This window comes from Danio rerio, chromosome 3 (assembly GCF_052040795.2).
Source record: "Danio rerio strain M-AB ecotype USA chromosome 3, GRCz13ab, whole genome shotgun sequence".
In the NCBI taxonomy this organism is placed as follows: Eukaryota; Metazoa; Chordata; class Actinopteri; order Cypriniformes; family Danionidae; genus Danio; species Danio rerio.
This window is the reverse complement of record NC_141023.1, coordinates 56698945-56717647: the sequence shown is the minus strand read 5'-3', so window position 1 is coordinate 56717647 and position 18703 is coordinate 56698945. Positions and strand designations below refer to the sequence as shown.

Genomic DNA, 18703 nt, shown 5'->3' with positions numbered 1-18703 from the left:
AAGTTTTCTGGTCCCTGTTCTAGAGATTACTTCAATGGTGAAGGTAAAGATATCTGAGATAGATGCAATTTTAAGAGACCAAGCTGATTCTTCTTTAACCTTCCTGTCGTGTTCGGGTCAAATCTGACCGATTTACAACTTTAAGCACTCATAGATATTGTTTTACATCCGATTGCCTCAAGACCTTATGATATCCTCCACACTATGCATTTGAACATATAAAAGTGATGATCATCTCTTTCATTGAATTTCCAGTGTTTTATTTGGCCTTGTTACACCTGTGGTGTTCCCGGTCAAAAGTGACCGCCATAGGAAATAAATGGGTATCCAGATTATATTCATTCATCAGACAGAAAACATCCCAACACACACTACCCCAACTTACTCACTCACTCACTCACTCCAGACTGAACAATGTCTGGCAGGTACACATCTCTTTTACGTGCTTATGTGCTGATCCTCAAGCCTGATCTCACAAGAAAACATAACTATTTGACATCTGTGTCAAATTTCTTTCTTTCTTTCTTTCTTTCTTTCTTTCTTTCTTTCTTTCTTTCTTGCAGTTTCATTGCAGTTATTTTATGTCTAATTCTGTAAATTCATGTTAAACAATACTTTGAGACATTGTTCACCGCTAAAGACTGCTGAATTAAAATTTGGTGAAGAAAAATGATTTTAATATAAGAGCAGTTAAAACAGACCGGCCAATTTTAACTGGGAACACTAAAGTAAGGGGCAGGATGTGAACATGACATGAGAGTTAATATCATATAAAAACTTATGGTAAAAAGCTGATGATCAGTGGGATGTTGTATACGAATGTATATCTTTTTACATTTTCTAGTAACTAAATAATTGAACAAAATTACAAATTTGTACAAAGAATATATTTGACCCCAGTTCACCTCAGTAGAATATCCGGGTGAATAGCCTTTATGTAACCTATGTAAGAAACATAAGGACACCATCATGCATATATTTTGGAACTGTAAAAAACTAAATGAGTTTTTGGGATTCTGTACATGAGCTCTCTGTGATGGTCCTGGGAAAGAAATATCACAAGACTCCTTAAATATATCTTTTTGGGGTGGACTTGAATGAGGTATCAGATCCTTTTTTTTAGGATAGGATAGGTCTAATTTCTTCTGTATCTAGGAAATTTATTCTGTTAAACTGGAAACAGGAACTCCCTCCAACATTTGAATTATTTAAAAATATCATAAATGACACGGCCATTGAATGCAAAATTTAACCAATAGCTTAAAAAACAAAACATATTTTTAGAAACCTGGAATAATTTTATGAACCTGTTGACCTCTGCCTACATAATACCTACTGTTATTACACTGACTTTACACAAGCTGTTATTTGATTCCTGTTTTTATTATTTATTTATTTCCACGTCAGCAACTTACTGTATGGCTATTTTGTGGCAAAATGGATATACATAAAATATTACATGATAAAAACAAATTCATATTACACAAAAAAGTTAAAAAAAAAATAAAGAGAATAATTATAATAAAATATATAATAAAAATAAAGAGAAAATTCACACAAAAATAGTCAAAGTTGAATATGATTTTTCAGTTGAATATTGATCAATTTGTTTTTTTTTTTTTTCAAATTTTTGTCTAATGGTATTAAAACTTCCACATTCCAACAAAATATGTTTTATGGTATGAGCAGCCTGGCAGTTATTACATTTATGTGGTGCAACGTTGTTCAATTTATGTGACACATAAATGTGTAGACAGTCTGATCATGCCTGGTATCAAAATGATAACTTGCTAAATGTCTTTCATTTATTTTCAGGTTAATTTCATGCAATTTATTATTTATGCAGTTTTCCCATTCTCTTTGGCATGTTTCAATCATGTACAAATTAATTGTGGGTTTCAAGTCCTCAGGCGGAATTAAACGTTGTCACATTGAAGGAGATAGCCTGTTTTGCTGCTTCTTCTGTCAGGTCATTTCCACCTATTCCCATATCCAACAGAAGATAATGTTGAACTTCTTATCTTCTAAGGTTGTCATTTTCTTTACAATCATGGAAATTACGGAGTGATCACACTTAGAAGTTTCAAGTGCTTGAAGACAGGATTTGGAATCTGTGCAGATTAAAAAGTTACTGTATTGATTTCTGTTTTAATCTAGTAACATAAACTGGATTTGTTGATGTACATGTTTTTATATTTGTACACTCTGATGCTACTTAATGCTGAATATTCTTTTTTGTCAATTGTGCTATTTGTTATATTGTAAAATTATAGATAAATAATAATAATAATAATGATTTTAAAAAAGATTTCGTTTTAATCTGGACCTGTTGAAATTCTGTCTGGAATACTCCCTTCTGATTGGTCACTCGCAATATTCCAAGTTATGTTACCGCTAGCTAACAACCTCTAAATAACACAGGCTCATCGAGGAACTTCAAATCACCTCAACTGTCTGTAAACATATTCAAATTCATATACTTACATCCACATTCACATGTGTCTGCTTGTCCGTCACACCGCACTTCTTGACTCTTTAGTGCCGTCTCGAGAATGAATAACAGGTAGTCTGCTTAATTCAGCCAGTTTCATTTCTGTAAACCAAAACATCACAGAATGCATCTTTTTTTTTCACCTTGTAGGCTAAATTAGCGTTTCCAAAGTTGAAATGCTGATTTGGTGATTATATATGACATTTGAAGGGATACATGACATTTCACACAGTAAGTCCTACTGTGTGTTTCAATGTACCCCAGTGGTCTTAAACTCAATTTCTGGAGGGCCACAGCTTTTCATAGTTTAAATCCAACCAGCTTTAACTTACACCTGCTTATTAGTCTAGTAGTCTTGAACACCTTGATTAGTTGGATCAGCCGTGTTTAATTAGAATTGGAGCAAAACTGCAGAGCTGCGGCCCTCCAGGAATCTAGTTCGAGACCTGTGATGTACCTTATAAAGCTTATTCACGCTTTTAACTTGATATAAGCATCAAATCGCTCTCACTTCTGACTGTTCCCCCTTTTCTCAAGGTCTGGCTGCAGAGCAGGTGCAGTTGTTAGCTGAGCTGCATGCAATGCTTTTAATGCACACACCCAACCCAGCCCCTACCCCTTACAGTGACGTCACTAGCTCCATTGAGTGCATTGTGTCATGATGTTGTATCTCCGAGAAATGCAATGTCGACTTGCATAAGCTATTGTCCCTCTTTCACTGACACCGGATGGCCAGGATCCCACCTTCACTAACCACAAGTCAGTCAATATTGAAATATGATGGTAGCTTTGTTTTTTAAAATATACAAGGGCAATAATTAGGCTTGCCCATAACAGAAGACTGCTTCAAGCCATAGTATTAAAGAAAGCTAATAATGTAGGCAATAAGAAGTCAGACAATAAAAATAGAGATGAAACACAGAATTGTCCCTGGTAGACACCCTGTACTAAGAAACCAAAGACATTGAACATGAAAAAAATCTTAAGCTGCGTCTGAAATAGCATACCTCACATACCAAAAACAGCATGCAAGCCGAGTAGTATGGCTGTATTCATAGAATTTAAAAAACAGAATGTTGCTGCGTCCCAATTCACATACTTATCCTAAGCTCTAAAAATATGCACTTTTTTATGAAGGAAAACTATATACTTTTGAGTATGCAAGCTTTAGGACATACGACTTCCTCGTTAACAGATCGTTGTGTTGCTTAGTCGCCCTGTTGTCAATCATCCACACGCCATCCACATTTCTTTTATATTTAATTTCCTACCTTATTGGAGAAGCAGCAGCAGGTTAATCTCCCATTTGCGAGTCTTTCATGCAGAGAAATCTCCTCAGGTCTTTGGATAATTCTGCATTCAGACGTTAATGTCCAAACATGTCTTCATATATGTTCAGTATTGTTGCAGATGAAATATAACACAGAAAATGTGATTGAAATATTTTCCAGGTGGCTAGATATTAACATACAAACATCTTTACTGAAACCTTTCTACCTGACAATATCAGCGGTTAGAGTTTGGACGCTTCTACACCTAAAATTTTTACCGGAAATTTGGATTTGGGACATCAAATACTATTTAGAACAGATAATTTTACTACTTTTAAAGGTCTGATGATCAATTGAAGTACTCAAATGATCTACTACTTCCAGATGCTACGCTATCCCACGATGCAAACATCTTTGCCGAAACCTCTCTACTTGACGGTTGGTCTCGCGCGTCTATCGTGTTTGTAGTTTATCATCACTTTTCACCCGCATTTGTAATTCTAATCGAATTTACGTCCAACGTGCATTGTACTGTGGGCTAAATCAGCTGTTGGAGTATGGGCGCTTCTACACTTAAAATTTTTACAGGAAATTTGGATTTGGGATAGTATGAGAATTGGGACGCAGCATGTGAGACTCAAATGACCTACTACTTCCAGATGTTATGCTATCCCATGATGCACCGCAAGATATTTCACGAATAGGAGTGAATCGACGGAACTGAAGCAGGTAGGTCACTTGATGACAAAATGGCGGGTGTAGTGTCTGAGTTCCATTCATACTCATTCATTCATTTTCTTGTCGGCTTAGTCCCTTTATTATTCCGGGGTCGCCACAGCGGAATGAACTTATCCAGCAAGTTTTTACGCAGCAGATGCCCTTTCAGCCACAACCCATCCCTGGGAAACATCCACACACAAACTCATACACTATGGACAATTTAGCCAACCCAATTCACCTGTACCGCATGTCTTTGGACTGTAGGAGAAACCTAAGCACCCGGAGGAAACCCACGTGAACGCAGGGAGGACATGCAAACTCCACACTGAAACGCCAACTGGGCCTTGATTTGCTCGCAGATGTCTTCAGCATTGTCTTCTATCTGTCGAGTGACATTGTTTACATTTTGTGGTGAAGCAGTGAGTAGCACGATTGCCTCACAGCAAGGTCACAGGTTTGAGGCCCGACTTGGTCAGTTGACATTTCAGTGTAGAGTTTGCATGTTCTCCCCGTGTTGGCGTAGATTTCCCCCATGTGCTCTGGTTTCCCTTCACAGACAAGCGCTATAGGTGAATTAAATAAGCTAAATTGCCCTTAAAAAAGATTACTTTAAACTTGAAATGACAATCTCTGTTCAAAGTATTTACCCCAACCCTGCCCATCATTTGCACACCTTTCTCAGATGGGATGGTGGGCCAAATCAAAGGTTACAACTGGGCAACTTTGGCCCACGGGCCCTAGTTTGAGCATCTCTGGTATTGAAGATACTTTTCTAAGGGCCAAGTGGTACATTTAAATTCAAATGCAGTACCTACTGAGTGGGCAATTTCAGACGCAGCCCTAGTTTATAAGTAAAATGAAAATGTATATAAAATGCCAAAAGCTGATTTAATGAACGTAACTTACAAAACGTAAACTTAGTGATGATGGTGAAAAATAATTGAGATTATTTAAAAATGATTTTATTTTTCTAATCCTGTCAGATGGGAATGATCCATAATCAAAAGAACTTAGGAGAAAACAAAATCTACCGACATGAACATGGAAACAGCAAAAGGAAAATATACAAAACATCAATGTGCTTTCTGAAATGAACGAGTGAATCACCACAATTGCCAGAACATAAATAATAAATCTGAGACTACACAGAAAACTCTAGCTCATCCTTACCCAAATAAATACACCTCAGGTGACCTAACATACTACAAAATTGCACAGAATCCAGTTACGTTAAACCATCACGTTCCACCCAGCAGACAATCACATGCAGACTACACAACTCCCACTCATTTGACACAGAAACATCATTCAACCATTTCAAAAATGATTTTTTTTTTTTTGCTCTTTACAAAAATATGTACATAAAGTTAGTCTGATTCTCGACAGGAGACGGCAGCCTAACCGAATCAGCTCTTTTAGTGCTTTGATGAGGAGGAACAGATTAAATGCCACTATTTTCTTTACAAAAAGACAACTAGAGCCATTCAAGAAACCAATAAGGCCAAGTTAGACAGTTTGAAGACAATTCATAGACCTTCATTAGAAAGGCGGCTCATCTGCCCAATCATTCACTTTCTGTTAAGAGTTTCTTGCTATTGGTATGTCACATTTCAGTGTGTACATTTAATTTCACCAAACAAGACCACTTGTTCACTCAGCTCTAGGTCCGTAAGCGAGATTCAAGATCAGACTTGCGTTTATTGTCTCATTCCGTCCCGCTCACACTCCCATTCACACCAGCACATCCAGCTCTACAAGTGAAGCAGCAGGGTAGCTTATTCATGTCTTACAAATCTCCACAATATACAAATCATCGTCAAAAAAGGAAAGAATTCAGCATTCAAATATACAGTATATTAAATCAGCCTTGGAATTTTTTTTCTTATATTATTATTTCAGGTACAGCTAAACAGAATACAAAGACATCCTTCATCTTTTTTATATAAGTGGAAATCGAAAGCACGTTCTGGCATCTTTTTGCTTCTTTTTTCATTCATTCTTAATTAAAGCAAGAGTGGAGGAAAGATCTTCAACATGCTCTCTCCTGAGTTCCAAAAGCTTGAGAGATCCAGTTCGATTAGTTCCCAAGTAAGAAAACAAACATCCAGGTGTCTATGACTGACTTTAGGAAGGCAGAATAACGGGGCGGTTTCGTTATTTCGTTAGAGCAAGACAGACACGAAACGCACAGCAGCAGGGGACTTTTTCTTATAACGTCACATAAAGGTTAAGTTGCTGCGCCCATTTGTAATACAATTCAACAGTCAAGTCAGGTTAGACTGAGAGGCTGTTGACAATGAACAGACGATAAGAAGGCTTGTGTTGGTTTGTGCCCTACATTCATCAAAGATCTGATTTCATCCGCGGCATCCTTTCACACATCAAACCTTTAGGCTCAATGAGCAAACAAAAGGAGCGTTTCTTTTTTTTATTTGCGTTGTGGGGGACATTCATGGTACTTAAATAACGAGAATGGAAGATTCGCCAAGTTGAAACGCTGAGTATTGTTTTCTTCTAAACATGACTTGAGATCTCTTGAGTTACCTGAAGAAAATGGCAATGGAGTTTTATGAACAGACCTTTGTAACCTGACCTGTAGTTATGCGCAAAGAGGCTTTGCACGGTCACCTCTGAGGGCACTTCATTTTAGGGTTTCTGTATTAGGGCCTGTTTTATTTGTTATCCCACTTTTTCATCTGGCAAGCACGTCCCCGTGTCCCTGCATCTCTACTAAAGACGGGACAGAAACCTGGCGTGACGTGGCCAGCTCGGGCATTGTTGGTATTTGCAGCAAGGTTTATTTTGGGGTCCCGAGCTTCTTTGGGGTTCCCGGGCGCTTGCGCTCCCAGAGGTGGCTGGGAATGGTGAAGGCATCCACACTCATGGACATGGTTTTGGACGGGATGGCTGTGAACTGCTTGCGGTCAGAGCTGTACTTGTAGATCGACTCCACCATGATGGGACTGATTACTCGTGGGCCAATACCAACGAGCCGAACCATCTCCTCGGTCTCAGGGTTCATGGTGTAAACTGCCCGGAATTGACAGCTGGCGTCCCGGAACAGGATGAGGAAATGGTTTGCAGCACTTTTCTCCATTTCCTTTTAGCATAGAAGAAACAACATACCATTACATCATGCATTCAAATGCGCCATGCAAATATCTGTTGGAGCCTGAGAGCCCGGAGTGCACCAAGATGTTGACTGATGGGTCACTCACCTCTACAATCTTGTTTTTCTGTGGTTCGTTAACCTTTCCTGCCAAACAACAGCGCGAGATGGCATTATGGATAATGAACTTATTGGACTTGAAGCTTGGCTCCTTGTAGAGTTTAGGTCCTGAAAAAAGGGATCATCATTAGGGCTTTTGATCTTTCTATGTGCTATTTACATTTGGTATTAAGATATATTTTCCACAATCCAATCCCTATGCTAGTGGACTAAGCTAAATAAAGAGGGTAAACAAGGTTTTGTCCACCACTGACCACTTCCAGAGGTAGCTAAAATTACATTAGATCTGATTGCTTTGCTCAAACGGCCGAAAGTGTTTAGACAGGCATGAGAAAATTATAGGATGTGTTGTGTGAAAGCATACTTAAACACAGTATCCTGTCACCGTATTGTATTAAAATACATGTTGAGTCATTTATTTACTGTGCCTGATTAGTTAGATGTGTAGGAAGATAGGAAATCAAGCATCCTTTTTGACCGTCAAAACATACTGACCATACAGATCAAGTCGAGAAGAATTATTTAGAAGTCTGTTGCCTTACTGCTTTTGAAGTACTTTCCTCTTTGTTTACAATACCACAAAAGAAAAGTAAGAGACATTAAATGGTTAAACATGAGTTGCATAATTTGTTTGGTGGTTCTTTAAGCAAAGCCACGCTTCCGAAATCAGACCTTTAAATTAGTGCAAATCATAGCTAATCAAATTAAATTCTCGAGGTTGTTCAATTACCTAATCACAACTGTAAACAACTGTCATAGCAAGCACCACTAACTGCAAACGGTGTCCTTTTTAGAGCTTACCAGTGTATTCTGGGATAGAGGCTGGGGATGAAATAGTAGATGCATTATCCCAGTCCCCATTCTGTGCAGCAAGACGTCCTGGAGACAGCAGTCTGGAAGGTGAATGAGAACGACTGTGGAAATAATTTAATGTTCGGAGATTAGTTCACAAAGGAGGAACAGGTGTGTTTTATCAAGAGAATACATGCAGATCAGTTTACCTTGGAGATTTTCTGACAGTTAATGTCCCACTGTCATTGGCCATGGAGGAGAGATTCATTGTTGAATGGGAGTAAACTTTATTTAGTCTTGAACCTGAGAGAAAGGCAAGTAGACATGTGATGTGTGGCTTTATTAATATATAAATCAAAGGGAAGCAAACCTAACGATGGACCTATGACTTACCCATAAACCCTTTGGCAGGGCTGCGGGAGAGGTCTGAGTCATCTCTAAACACAGTTTTGGGCCTCTGCTTCTTGACCCCTCTGACAGTAGTGGGTTTCTGGCGGAGGACTTTATCTAGATCCTCCATTATTTTCAGCTGGTGCCGCCGTTCATATTCCTGGCGGGTGAAGTCACCACGCCGCTGAGGAGTGCCCTCTGGTGGAGGGGTGCGGGGAGGTGGGGGAGTAGAAGGTGTCTGGGGTCTCTCCTCTCCTCTGCGAGGCTCATCCACTGAAGATGACCTGCTGTTGCATTAATAGATATTGATAACATTCATTATCAGAACATTGATTATGGACACAATTGGTTATTACACTGTTATAACTAAAGCCCCGGTCAGTTCACATGAATTTGTTACTATTTGGGAATGATTTCCTTGACGTAGGGTCTCATGGGAATTTGTAAATGACAAATGGGCATCGTAAATAAAGATTTAATTGTTTCTTTTCATGTAATGTGTCATAGTCCATGACAACAAATACCATCCCTGCGACGCCTCACGACACCATCGCAGAAAGTCTAGCATGTTTAGTTTTTTCCCCAATTCTCACGATGAGTTCCGTCATGTGGGTGACACTGCTCTAGGAGCACATCATTTCTTGTTTGTTTTAGATTTGCACAAATGCCATTTAAATTGGTATTATTTGTCAAGGTTAAAGGTGCAGTGTGTAGGGTTGACACCAGGTGGTTGAAATTACTGTGTTTTCTATCAAGGCAACCCAGAGTAGAGAATTATAAATGGGAAACTGGCAATGTGTGGTGTTACACAGACCAAAGAAAAGACTTTCTGACACAGTGTGCACTTTCTCAAAGGAAAATAACTGATTTTAGTAATGTTTTTGAATAAACAGGTGTATTCACGTAGCATGTTTCTCAAATATCTGCATACATGTTATGGTATTTTTATGTGTAGGAAAAGGGGTCACCAGTCCTGTTCCTGGAGAACTACCCTCCAGCAGATTTCAGTTGCAACCCTGATCAAACACACCTGTTTGTAATTATCAAGTACTGCTTCAGGTCCTGATTAATTGCCTCAGGTGTGCCTGGTCATGGTTGCAACTAAAATATGCCGGAAGGTAGTAAGCCTAATGATTTGCTGAATCCTCAAGCTTGGTTTTTGGTAAGCCTCACCTTGCCTCCCTTTCTCTCTCTTGTTCCTGTTTTCGTCTTTTCATCTCCTCTGCTCGCTTCTGTTGTTTCTCAAGTAATGCGGCTCTTCTCTTCTCCATCTCATCCTCTGGTCGAGCTTCATCCTGCTACAAAACAGTTTCAGACTGTTAAATAAATGTTTACACCTTTTAGGCTACAAGTTAAACAATTGATTCTGCACTCACCTTAAAGAAGAATCCAACTCCACCCCTTGTTTCTGGCTCTGTTTGGTCGCTCATAGAGTCTGAGAAGATATCTTGGCTCTGATCTGCCTCTTCCCCATCTAATGCTTTGAGAGATGACAATGATATCTCGATAAGACTACCACGCTTTCCGTTGAGAGCTGCTACAGGAATATCACTCTCAAAAGAGCACTCAGAAGGAGCTCCTGAGCTGCTGCCACCACCCTGACGCTCCTTTCGGGGCAGAACCTGTGAGGATCCACCATCTAAGTCCATACTGAAGATGGTTTGGTCTTCACTGGAGCCTGTGTCTGAGAAATTATCCTCTGGTCTGGCCAGGGATGAGGCAGAGCGGGACTCACTCTGACTGGGTGTACCTATGCTGAAGGAGGACGAGTTCTGATCCCTGCATTGCCATGGAGACACTCTTCGTAAATGAGGAATGTTGTCCACACTTTGAGGAGGAGTTATGACTCGAGTGGAAATGGGTGTCTTGAGCTCTGCAGGTCGAGGGTGGTGATGCACTTTGGGGCTCTTCGGAGGTGCAGACTGTGCCCTACGATGGGCTCCAGGCGATTTTGGGGGACCGGTGTGACCTGAAATCTTTCGAGAGGGGGAAGGAGAGGAGGTGGCTGAAGAAAGTTCACGAGTGGACTCTCTTGACAAACGAGGTGTAGTCGTTGAAGGTTTGGAGCTGGGTGGGATGACCCAAGCCTGCTTGGTAGGAGTTGCCTTTTTCTTCATCAGCTGGTTCTGCTGCTCTGAGAGGCGCTGCATATCATTTTGAAGAGAACTGAGTGCAGCACTTAGTTTAGAAACAGCATTGTTATATTCACCCAGTGGGGCTGTGCCTTTCCCTCCAGGAGTTTCTACTTCAGGTTTTTGTTTCTCTCCATGCTTGTCCTGTTTGACAGAAGGCTTAACATTCCCCGCTTCTTCTACTAATGGGCCCTTGTTCAACTGTTCCTCCTGTTGCTCCTCCTGCTGTTCCTCCCTCTCCAAACGTGCCAGTTTCTCCTCCAGTGCTAAACGGCTAAGGTCGTCTTCTACGGAGGTGGCACTGCCACCCCCATGATGTCCTTCTTCACCATCTCCATCCTCTTGCTCCTTCTTTAACTGTAGGAAGGCACTTTTTCCAAGCCGTTGCCGGTGTTTGGCAAAGATGGCTTCAATACGTTTCTTCTGAGCTTCTATGGCCTTCCGCTTCTCCTCCAGCCTGGCCCCTAGCTCTGACATTTCAGTGCTGAGAGCAGGACTCTTACTGGGACTCTCCTCTGATTTCTTGGCCCACGTTGTCATTTGTGGTGCCTCTGGCTCACTGGGCCGTACCTGTTCTGGAACCAGCTTCTTCTTTCTCTCTGCAAAGTTTGTCATCTTCACACCGCTGTCCGGCGTCTCTTCACCACGAGGTTGTGTTATGCGAGGACCGGAAGCGGGTGTGACAGGGGTGGAGTGGGTTTTTGGAAGATCTTCGGAAGCATCTGAATCCACGCTTCCATCTCTTAATACAGAGTCGTCATCTCTTGATCCTTCTGATGGATGTCTGGTGCGGCTGGGCTCTGGGGGGACTCCTGGTGTTCTGTGGTAGAGCATTCCTGAGCGGGATGGGGCTGAAGAGCTGAGAGTCACTGGGCTGCCATTGAGTCTTGCGTTAGCTGGATCATCTGGTGAATGCAGATAGAAACCATCGGGTGCCCCCTCAGGGTGAAGGCGAGGCTCCATCTTCTCTTCATTGTGGATGATCTGCAGAGCCTCTTCAATGGTTGGAAGCTCTCCCGTCTCACTTTCCTCAATGCCATTCTCTTCAGCCAGCATTGGACGAGTTCGAATACCCCAGGAAGCTCTCTGAGGGCCATTAGGCCCAGGGGCCTTACTCAGCAAGTGGCTAAGGTCCTCTGGAGGCGTGTAGGGGACACGTGTCATGGATTGGCCACCAGGGTTGAGATTGTCCGAGCTGACAGACCGAGTAATAACAGGGTTCCCCATTACAATGTCCACATCACTATCCAGACCAAAGGGGATACTGAAGGACACAGCAGACAGCGGACGACTGAAGGACCATAAAAAAATATTGTTAAGACAAAGTGTTATTTTTAAAAAATTAAATACATCAAGCGACATGGAAATACCTTACCTAAGTGGTTTCTTACTCCATGATCGTCCTGCTGCCTCTACATGAGACATTGAGGTAGACTGAGTCAGAGATCCTAATCATAGAGACAACACAAACACACAAGACTGGATGACACATTCAACATGCAAACACAGACCATGTGATTGTTCCTTTATGTCAGGATCTACCAAGCTCAGTCCTGGAGGGCCGGTGTCCTGCAGAGTTTAGCTTCAACCCTAACCAAACACATCTGAACATGCGAATAAAGGTCTTATAAGGTATACTTGAAACTTCTAGGCAGGTGTGTTGAGAGACATTAAAGCTAAACTCCTTTGGATACCAGCTCCCCATGACCAAGTTTGGTGACCCCTGCTTTATTTGAATGAGAATAAACAGTGTATACACGTATACAATGAAAGAACAGCACAGACACATTTGATGACTCAGGACACAGTGACTGCATGTTGGCCTCACCTGTTGCTACAGTCACAGGGGAAGAGATGGGGAGGAAAGGCTTTTTGAAGATAGAAGGTGATCCACTAGCATATAAAAAAAACAAGTAAATAATGTTAAGTTATAAAATCTATAATAGTTTTAGAAATAAAATTATACACAAATTATAATTATGTGTATTAAACTACTTTATACTTTATAAATATCATAAATAAAGATTTTAAACAACAACATTGCTTTCTGTTATACCCATTGCTGGATCCACTGTTCCCATTATTGATCTTTCCAGAAGTTTCTGCAACAACAAAAAGTATTTATCTTACATTTCCATTATTTACATAGTCAATGTAAATGCCAAAACTAAAATAAAACCAAGAGGAAAGTAATGCATTCATTAATTCATTGAGACATACACTTACCAGTCACTGAGTCCTGCAGGGGCTGAACAAACTCTGGCTTTGAGACCTCAAACCAATATAAGAGCTCTGCCAGAAAGCTTAGTATATTTGTCTAGGGAGAGGGGAAAACAGTGTATAAAACACCACAGGAATAAGATTAGGACAAAGATTAGGAAAGGCCTCATCTATTCTATCTGCAAAGTCTTTGAACAGAAACGAGGTGAAAAAAATTTTATATTCTGAATCTCGATTTGCATTCTACCCATCATACACAAAGTGGGTTTAGTGCCTCAAATCATAACAGTTGCAAACAGTATTTTAATGAATTTACCATTTGGATTAGTGGCTTTTATGCAGCAACAAACTAAACTGGGGTGCGTTTCCCAAACAACAAGGTAACTTGTCGCTGAACTATTATAGTATGATGCATTGTTTGGGTAAAGAACAATGTAGTGATGAGTGATTCCCAAAACTGTAGTTTCTCTGTTGCAGATCTGTTTAAACCACCTTAGTTATAACATAAAACGCCCATAATGATGACAACTTCTTTAGAGAAGAACCCCTTAATTTCTTTGTGCAAATTATATTGTTTTACACGCACACGCATTTAAAAAATCCAATATTAATTTTGGTAAAAACATGAACTCATTTTCCATATTAATTGAAATATATGTAAATGGAACATATAGAGCCTGTGTTTCCTTTACAAATATTGAAAACATTACATATTATATTTTTAAACATAACATCACTTACAAAAGCTAACACATATTCTAATGTCATATATAAATCATAAAAATGAAAAATAATGAGGCTATTTATTAATAAATAAAATTTAATATTTCTTATTTATTAGGAAATGAAAAAATCATAGTTTAATAATAATATCTGATGATGATGATTATTATTATCATTAATAAGTATGATATTGTTTTTTTTTTAAGTCTACTTTTACAATTTGGCACATGCAAACCACTGCAGAAATGTTCTAACCAGCAGGCCCATGTTATATACAGTAAAGATACTTAATAAATAACCTACTATTTGATATTAACTATTAATTAAAACCAGTAATGTATGCTACATTTTTGTTTTCACAAGGTTTGAAGATGTAACATTAATTCCGCTTTTAAATAATAGGTCACATATACAGTAGCTTTCATCATGAGCCACGCCTGTGTTTAAAATGACATCAATGTTTTCAAAGTGAAGCGCACTACAAAGGCAACAGAATTGTAAACATGAAGATCGCTAAAACCGAACTGTATAAATATTTTGAAAGCAAATTACACCTAAGAGAGATGATTTTAATGCTTTTTTAAGCACTCCAAGTTTAAATGTTAGAACATTCTAAACGGTAGGCATAGGGGGGATCACCGATAATAAAACACAACCAGGAACTACAGCTCTAGAGGCGTAGCTGCAAGCTTACAAGTTTGCGACGCAGTTTGCAAATGTTCATTGGAACGACGGATTTGGGAAACGTCAAATCAATGAACTATGTTTGTAATTATGGAACTTGCGACCTTAGTTGGCTAACAATGGTTTTAGGGAATGCACATCTGATTGATTGTTACTTTTAATCTTGAAATCACAATTATTTCTAAGATTTTTTAAACACACTCAAGTAGCTTCAAACTATTATGAGCTTCTTTCTTCTGTTGGACATAAAAGAAAATATCTTGAAGACGTGGCAAACCTGTACTAAGTAATACTATGTACCAGGTCAATAATTTAGCTACAGGTTTTCATCTTCAAAATATTGTTTTGTTCAACAGGAGTTCATAAAGGTTTGAAACAAGTGAAGGGTATGAAGGTAATCCAGGGCCATTCAGTTGAAATCAGAATTATTAAACCCCCTTTTTTCTTTTTTAAATATTTCCGAAAGGATGTTTAACAGAACAAGGAAACTTTCACAGTATGTCTGATAATGTTTTTACTTCTGGAGAAAATCTTATTTGTTTTATTTCGGCTTGAATAAAAGCAGTTTTTTAAAAAACGATTTTAAGGTTAAAATTATAAGCCCCTTCAAGCTATATTTTCTATAAGCTATATATTTTTTCGATAGTCTACAGAACAAACCATTGTTGTACAATCACTTGCTTAATTAACCTAACCTGCCAAGTTAACCTAACTAACCCAGTTAAGTTAAAAGTTATTAAAACTATTATGTTTATGAATGTGTTGGAAAAAGTCTTCTGTCCGTTAAACAGAAATTGGGGAAAAACATAAATAGGAGGCTAATGATTCAGGGGGGTTAATAATTCTAACTTCAACTGTATATTATTGCAAAATAAGGTTAAAATAAAGTTTTGTAAATAAAAAAGAAAGTATTGAGCAAAAAAAATAAATAAATGCAAGTCTCCAAAAATTTGGAGTACAAAACCTGTCCAGTCGATTGCAATGCTCATTTTGATTTGCTTTTTGCACTTCACGTTTCTGCGTGTTTCACTCTGTGGTCCTGATTTAACAAAGGGGCGGAGTCAAGGGAACTTGGCCGTTTATATCAGGCGTTCACCTACTGGGCTGTAAGACCACCTCGGTGATACTGTGTGTTCAGGTGATGATGTCGCTTGAATGGAGGCAGGTCTGCCATAAACATTCAAGTTCCCTTAACTCTGCCCCCTTGTCTAATCAGGGCCACAAAGTGAAATGCAAAGTGAAAACAGCATCACAAATGGTTGACGAAAAAGCAATTCAAAATGACCATTGCAATCGACTTTTTCTAAAGGCAATGTGATAAAAAATGTTTTGCAAATATATATATATATATATATATATACATATATATATATATATATATATATATACATATATATATATATATATATATATATACATATATATATATATATATATATATATATATATATATATATATATATATATATATATATATATATATGGGGGTTTTGTGGCAAATATTTTGGGTTTTTTATTGCTCTGCTTGATTTTTATTTGCTTTTTTTGCTTTTTTGTTTGCAAATTCATTTATATTTTTTTAAACCTAAATTTTCCTTGCAGTTCTTTATTTCTTTATTTTTTTTTTCCAAAATTAATTTTTATTTCTCAAAAATACATTTTCGCTCTGCGATTTTTTGGAGATTTGCATTTATTTTTAAATCAATACAATATTTTTTGTTTGCAAAACTTTATTTTATTTTGCAAGTATATATGGCCCTAGATTAACTGTATAAAAGGGTGAGTAAATGACGAGACTATTCATTATAGGGTGAACAATCCTTTTAAAAGTGACATACAAAGTAATTAAAAATAAATGATTCATGACCACAATAAAAACATAGCAGGGGCCTACTTCAAACTTAAAAACACGCACTTAAGAAAAAGTTTGAGTAGCGTATTTTAGTAACTGTACTATTTTACGTTGTTCTAAATCTTTTAATTTAAGTCAGTCTCTATACCTTTAATTCTGAGGGGCTGTAGAGTAAATCTTCCAACACTAGAGGGCAGCAGCTCTTCAGGCAACTGTCACAGAACTCTCGAATCAGCTGTAGGTTGTACAAGCTGTCAGCCACAGTCATGGAGTCCTTCATACATGCATCTGAAAACACATATAAACAAAAAAACCTTAAATGTACTTCTTCTTCATCTATAAGCTAACAGATGAAGATCTGAGATTCGAGCGTACCTTCTAATCTCAGTAGACTAGGACAGTAATAGTGAATAACAGCAGCAATGGCACATCCGTTTGAGAGATCCTTCACTTCGTTTACCACAGGAAAACAAGGTTTGAGCTTAGACTGCATCCTGTCCTTCCTGTACCGGATCTGAACAAGAGAAATATTGGCTTGAACTCCAGGAATGGAAAAAAAAGTGCTATGCTGGCTGTTACTCAACACTGACATTGTGAAATTGTTTGCTTTTCATTGACAGAGTGCATTTGTTATACAATAACAGGACAATATTACAAATCTGCAGTCAGCAAATCTGTGTACGAGTCCAAATACTACATGAGAAATGCATACAGAGACAGCAGCAAACATCTAAATGACTGAACACTTGGATAAGAATATGAAATAATCCATGCAAGCAATGCATTGAAGACAAAAATGCAGCAAAGGCGAACGAGACGCAAGCTGTGAAAACAGCAAGGACATTGTTAATGGGAAGTGGGACAGCCAACACTCGAGAGACTTAGTCTTCAACAGGTCAGAGAAATGAACAGAGGCAGCTGTGTGAACAGGGAACACCTGATACATGATCCACACAACATGCAGCAGAGAAGTGCACTAATATCACAAAGACACACTATATTTACTTAACCACCGATGACCATGGTTATCGACAGAATTTACATGCCATGTTTATTTCTGGCGTATTCTTTGTAATGCAAATGATGATGAAGAAGGTTGAGACAATAGACGCCCTCTAATCTAAAAGATATTCTCAGAAGACTAAACTAAACAATATTGTTTTTACTTAGATTATATATTTAATTATACATCATGTCCTCTAAGAGATCTGTGTATTTTTTTATATTTACAGTGCTGGATCAAGGACTGCAAACTACATATTCCTCAAAAACAGCAGTAGACAGTGCTCAGCATAATTGAGTAGACCCCATTTTCAAAATGAATATCTGTATTATTTCTCAGTGAATATAGGCAATGTATTTTAGTGCATTTAAACAAAACAGATTTAATAAACAGATATTTTTATTCTAATAATATTTTAGTCATCAAACTTATTTAGAAATAGAAATATAATACAATTAAATGTAAGCAAAATACTGCAAAAATAAATTACAACCTACAAAATTTAAAAAACTTTTTTCAAATTGTTTGCTTCTCTTGATTTTTAATCTTTTTTTGAAATTGTGTATTTCATATTTTTCTATAACATAAATTTGGCTGTACTTGTTTTTAGACTATTATCTTAAGTTATTTTGTTAGATAAGCTGCAGATTTGCCATCAGTACTGACTAATCTGATTGTAGATGCACAAATATAATATTAGCTTCCTTTAGATACCAATAATACATACATTTAAAAAAAAGGCTGATGGAGGTAAATTTTGTTAAAATGAGGTAAATTCTCTCTCTCTCAAAATGTTTTTGTATCTTTGACTTAAAATGATTGTTCTTTTGTATTTTATTTTAAAATTGTTAAGATATTTTATAGACCCTAAATGTGTACTGTATATGTGTGTGACAGCTTTTGTTTGTTTTGTTATTTGCACTGCATGTTTCATAACTAACATGTTCAATAAAAGCACTTCTGAGAATAACAAAAGTAATTAAAGCTGCAAGCAGCGATGATAGGGACCTCGCACCCGGGCTCACCGCCGCCCGGTGACCTTACGATGACAGAGAACAGCGAACAATAATAATATAAGCCGATATATATATAAAAAACCTAAGAAAAATACAGATTTATGCCAAACTTCCTCCTGTCAGCAGGTGGCGCTATAACTGTGACTCAAGATTGACATGTAGATGTCTTCAGGAGAGGAA

The 18703-nt window shown here is 38.1% G+C and overlaps 2 protein-coding genes across 9 annotated transcripts in view; both read right to left on the bottom strand.

Moving 5' to 3' along the window:
* Positions 1-18703, bottom strand: part of LOC147846065 (uncharacterized) — a 700063-nt gene that overhangs the window by 531329 nt on the left and 150031 nt on the right. The gene's annotated exons all lie outside the window — the stretch shown is intronic.
* Positions 5423-18703, bottom strand: part of camsap3 (calmodulin regulated spectrin-associated protein family, member 3) — a 99292-nt gene continuing 86011 nt past the window's right edge. For 2 of the 8 annotated variants that reach the window (XM_087245221.1, XM_087245223.1), the window contains 13 exons: positions 16880-17018; positions 16653-16792; positions 13252-13342; positions 13082-13127; positions 12854-12918; positions 12401-12473; positions 10270-12316; positions 10067-10191; positions 8897-9180; positions 8713-8806; positions 8513-8625; positions 7701-7819; positions 5423-7582 (listed from right to left, as the gene is read on the bottom strand). In XM_087245221.1, the coding sequence (XP_087101347.1) occupies positions 7280-7582; positions 7701-7819; positions 8513-8625; positions 8713-8806; positions 8897-9180; positions 10067-10191; positions 10270-12316; positions 12401-12473; positions 12854-12918; positions 13082-13127; positions 13252-13342; positions 16653-16792; positions 16880-17018 (3639 nt within the window). In that variant the 3' untranslated portion in view covers positions 5423-7279. The remainder of the gene's footprint in view (positions 7583-7700; positions 7820-8512; positions 8626-8712; positions 8807-8896; positions 9181-10066; positions 10192-10269; positions 12317-12400; positions 12474-12853; positions 12919-13081; positions 13128-13251; positions 13343-16652; positions 16793-16879; positions 17019-18703) is intronic. The other 6 variants (XM_087245222.1, XM_087245224.1, XM_087245225.1 and 3 more) reach the window with 3 other exon arrangements.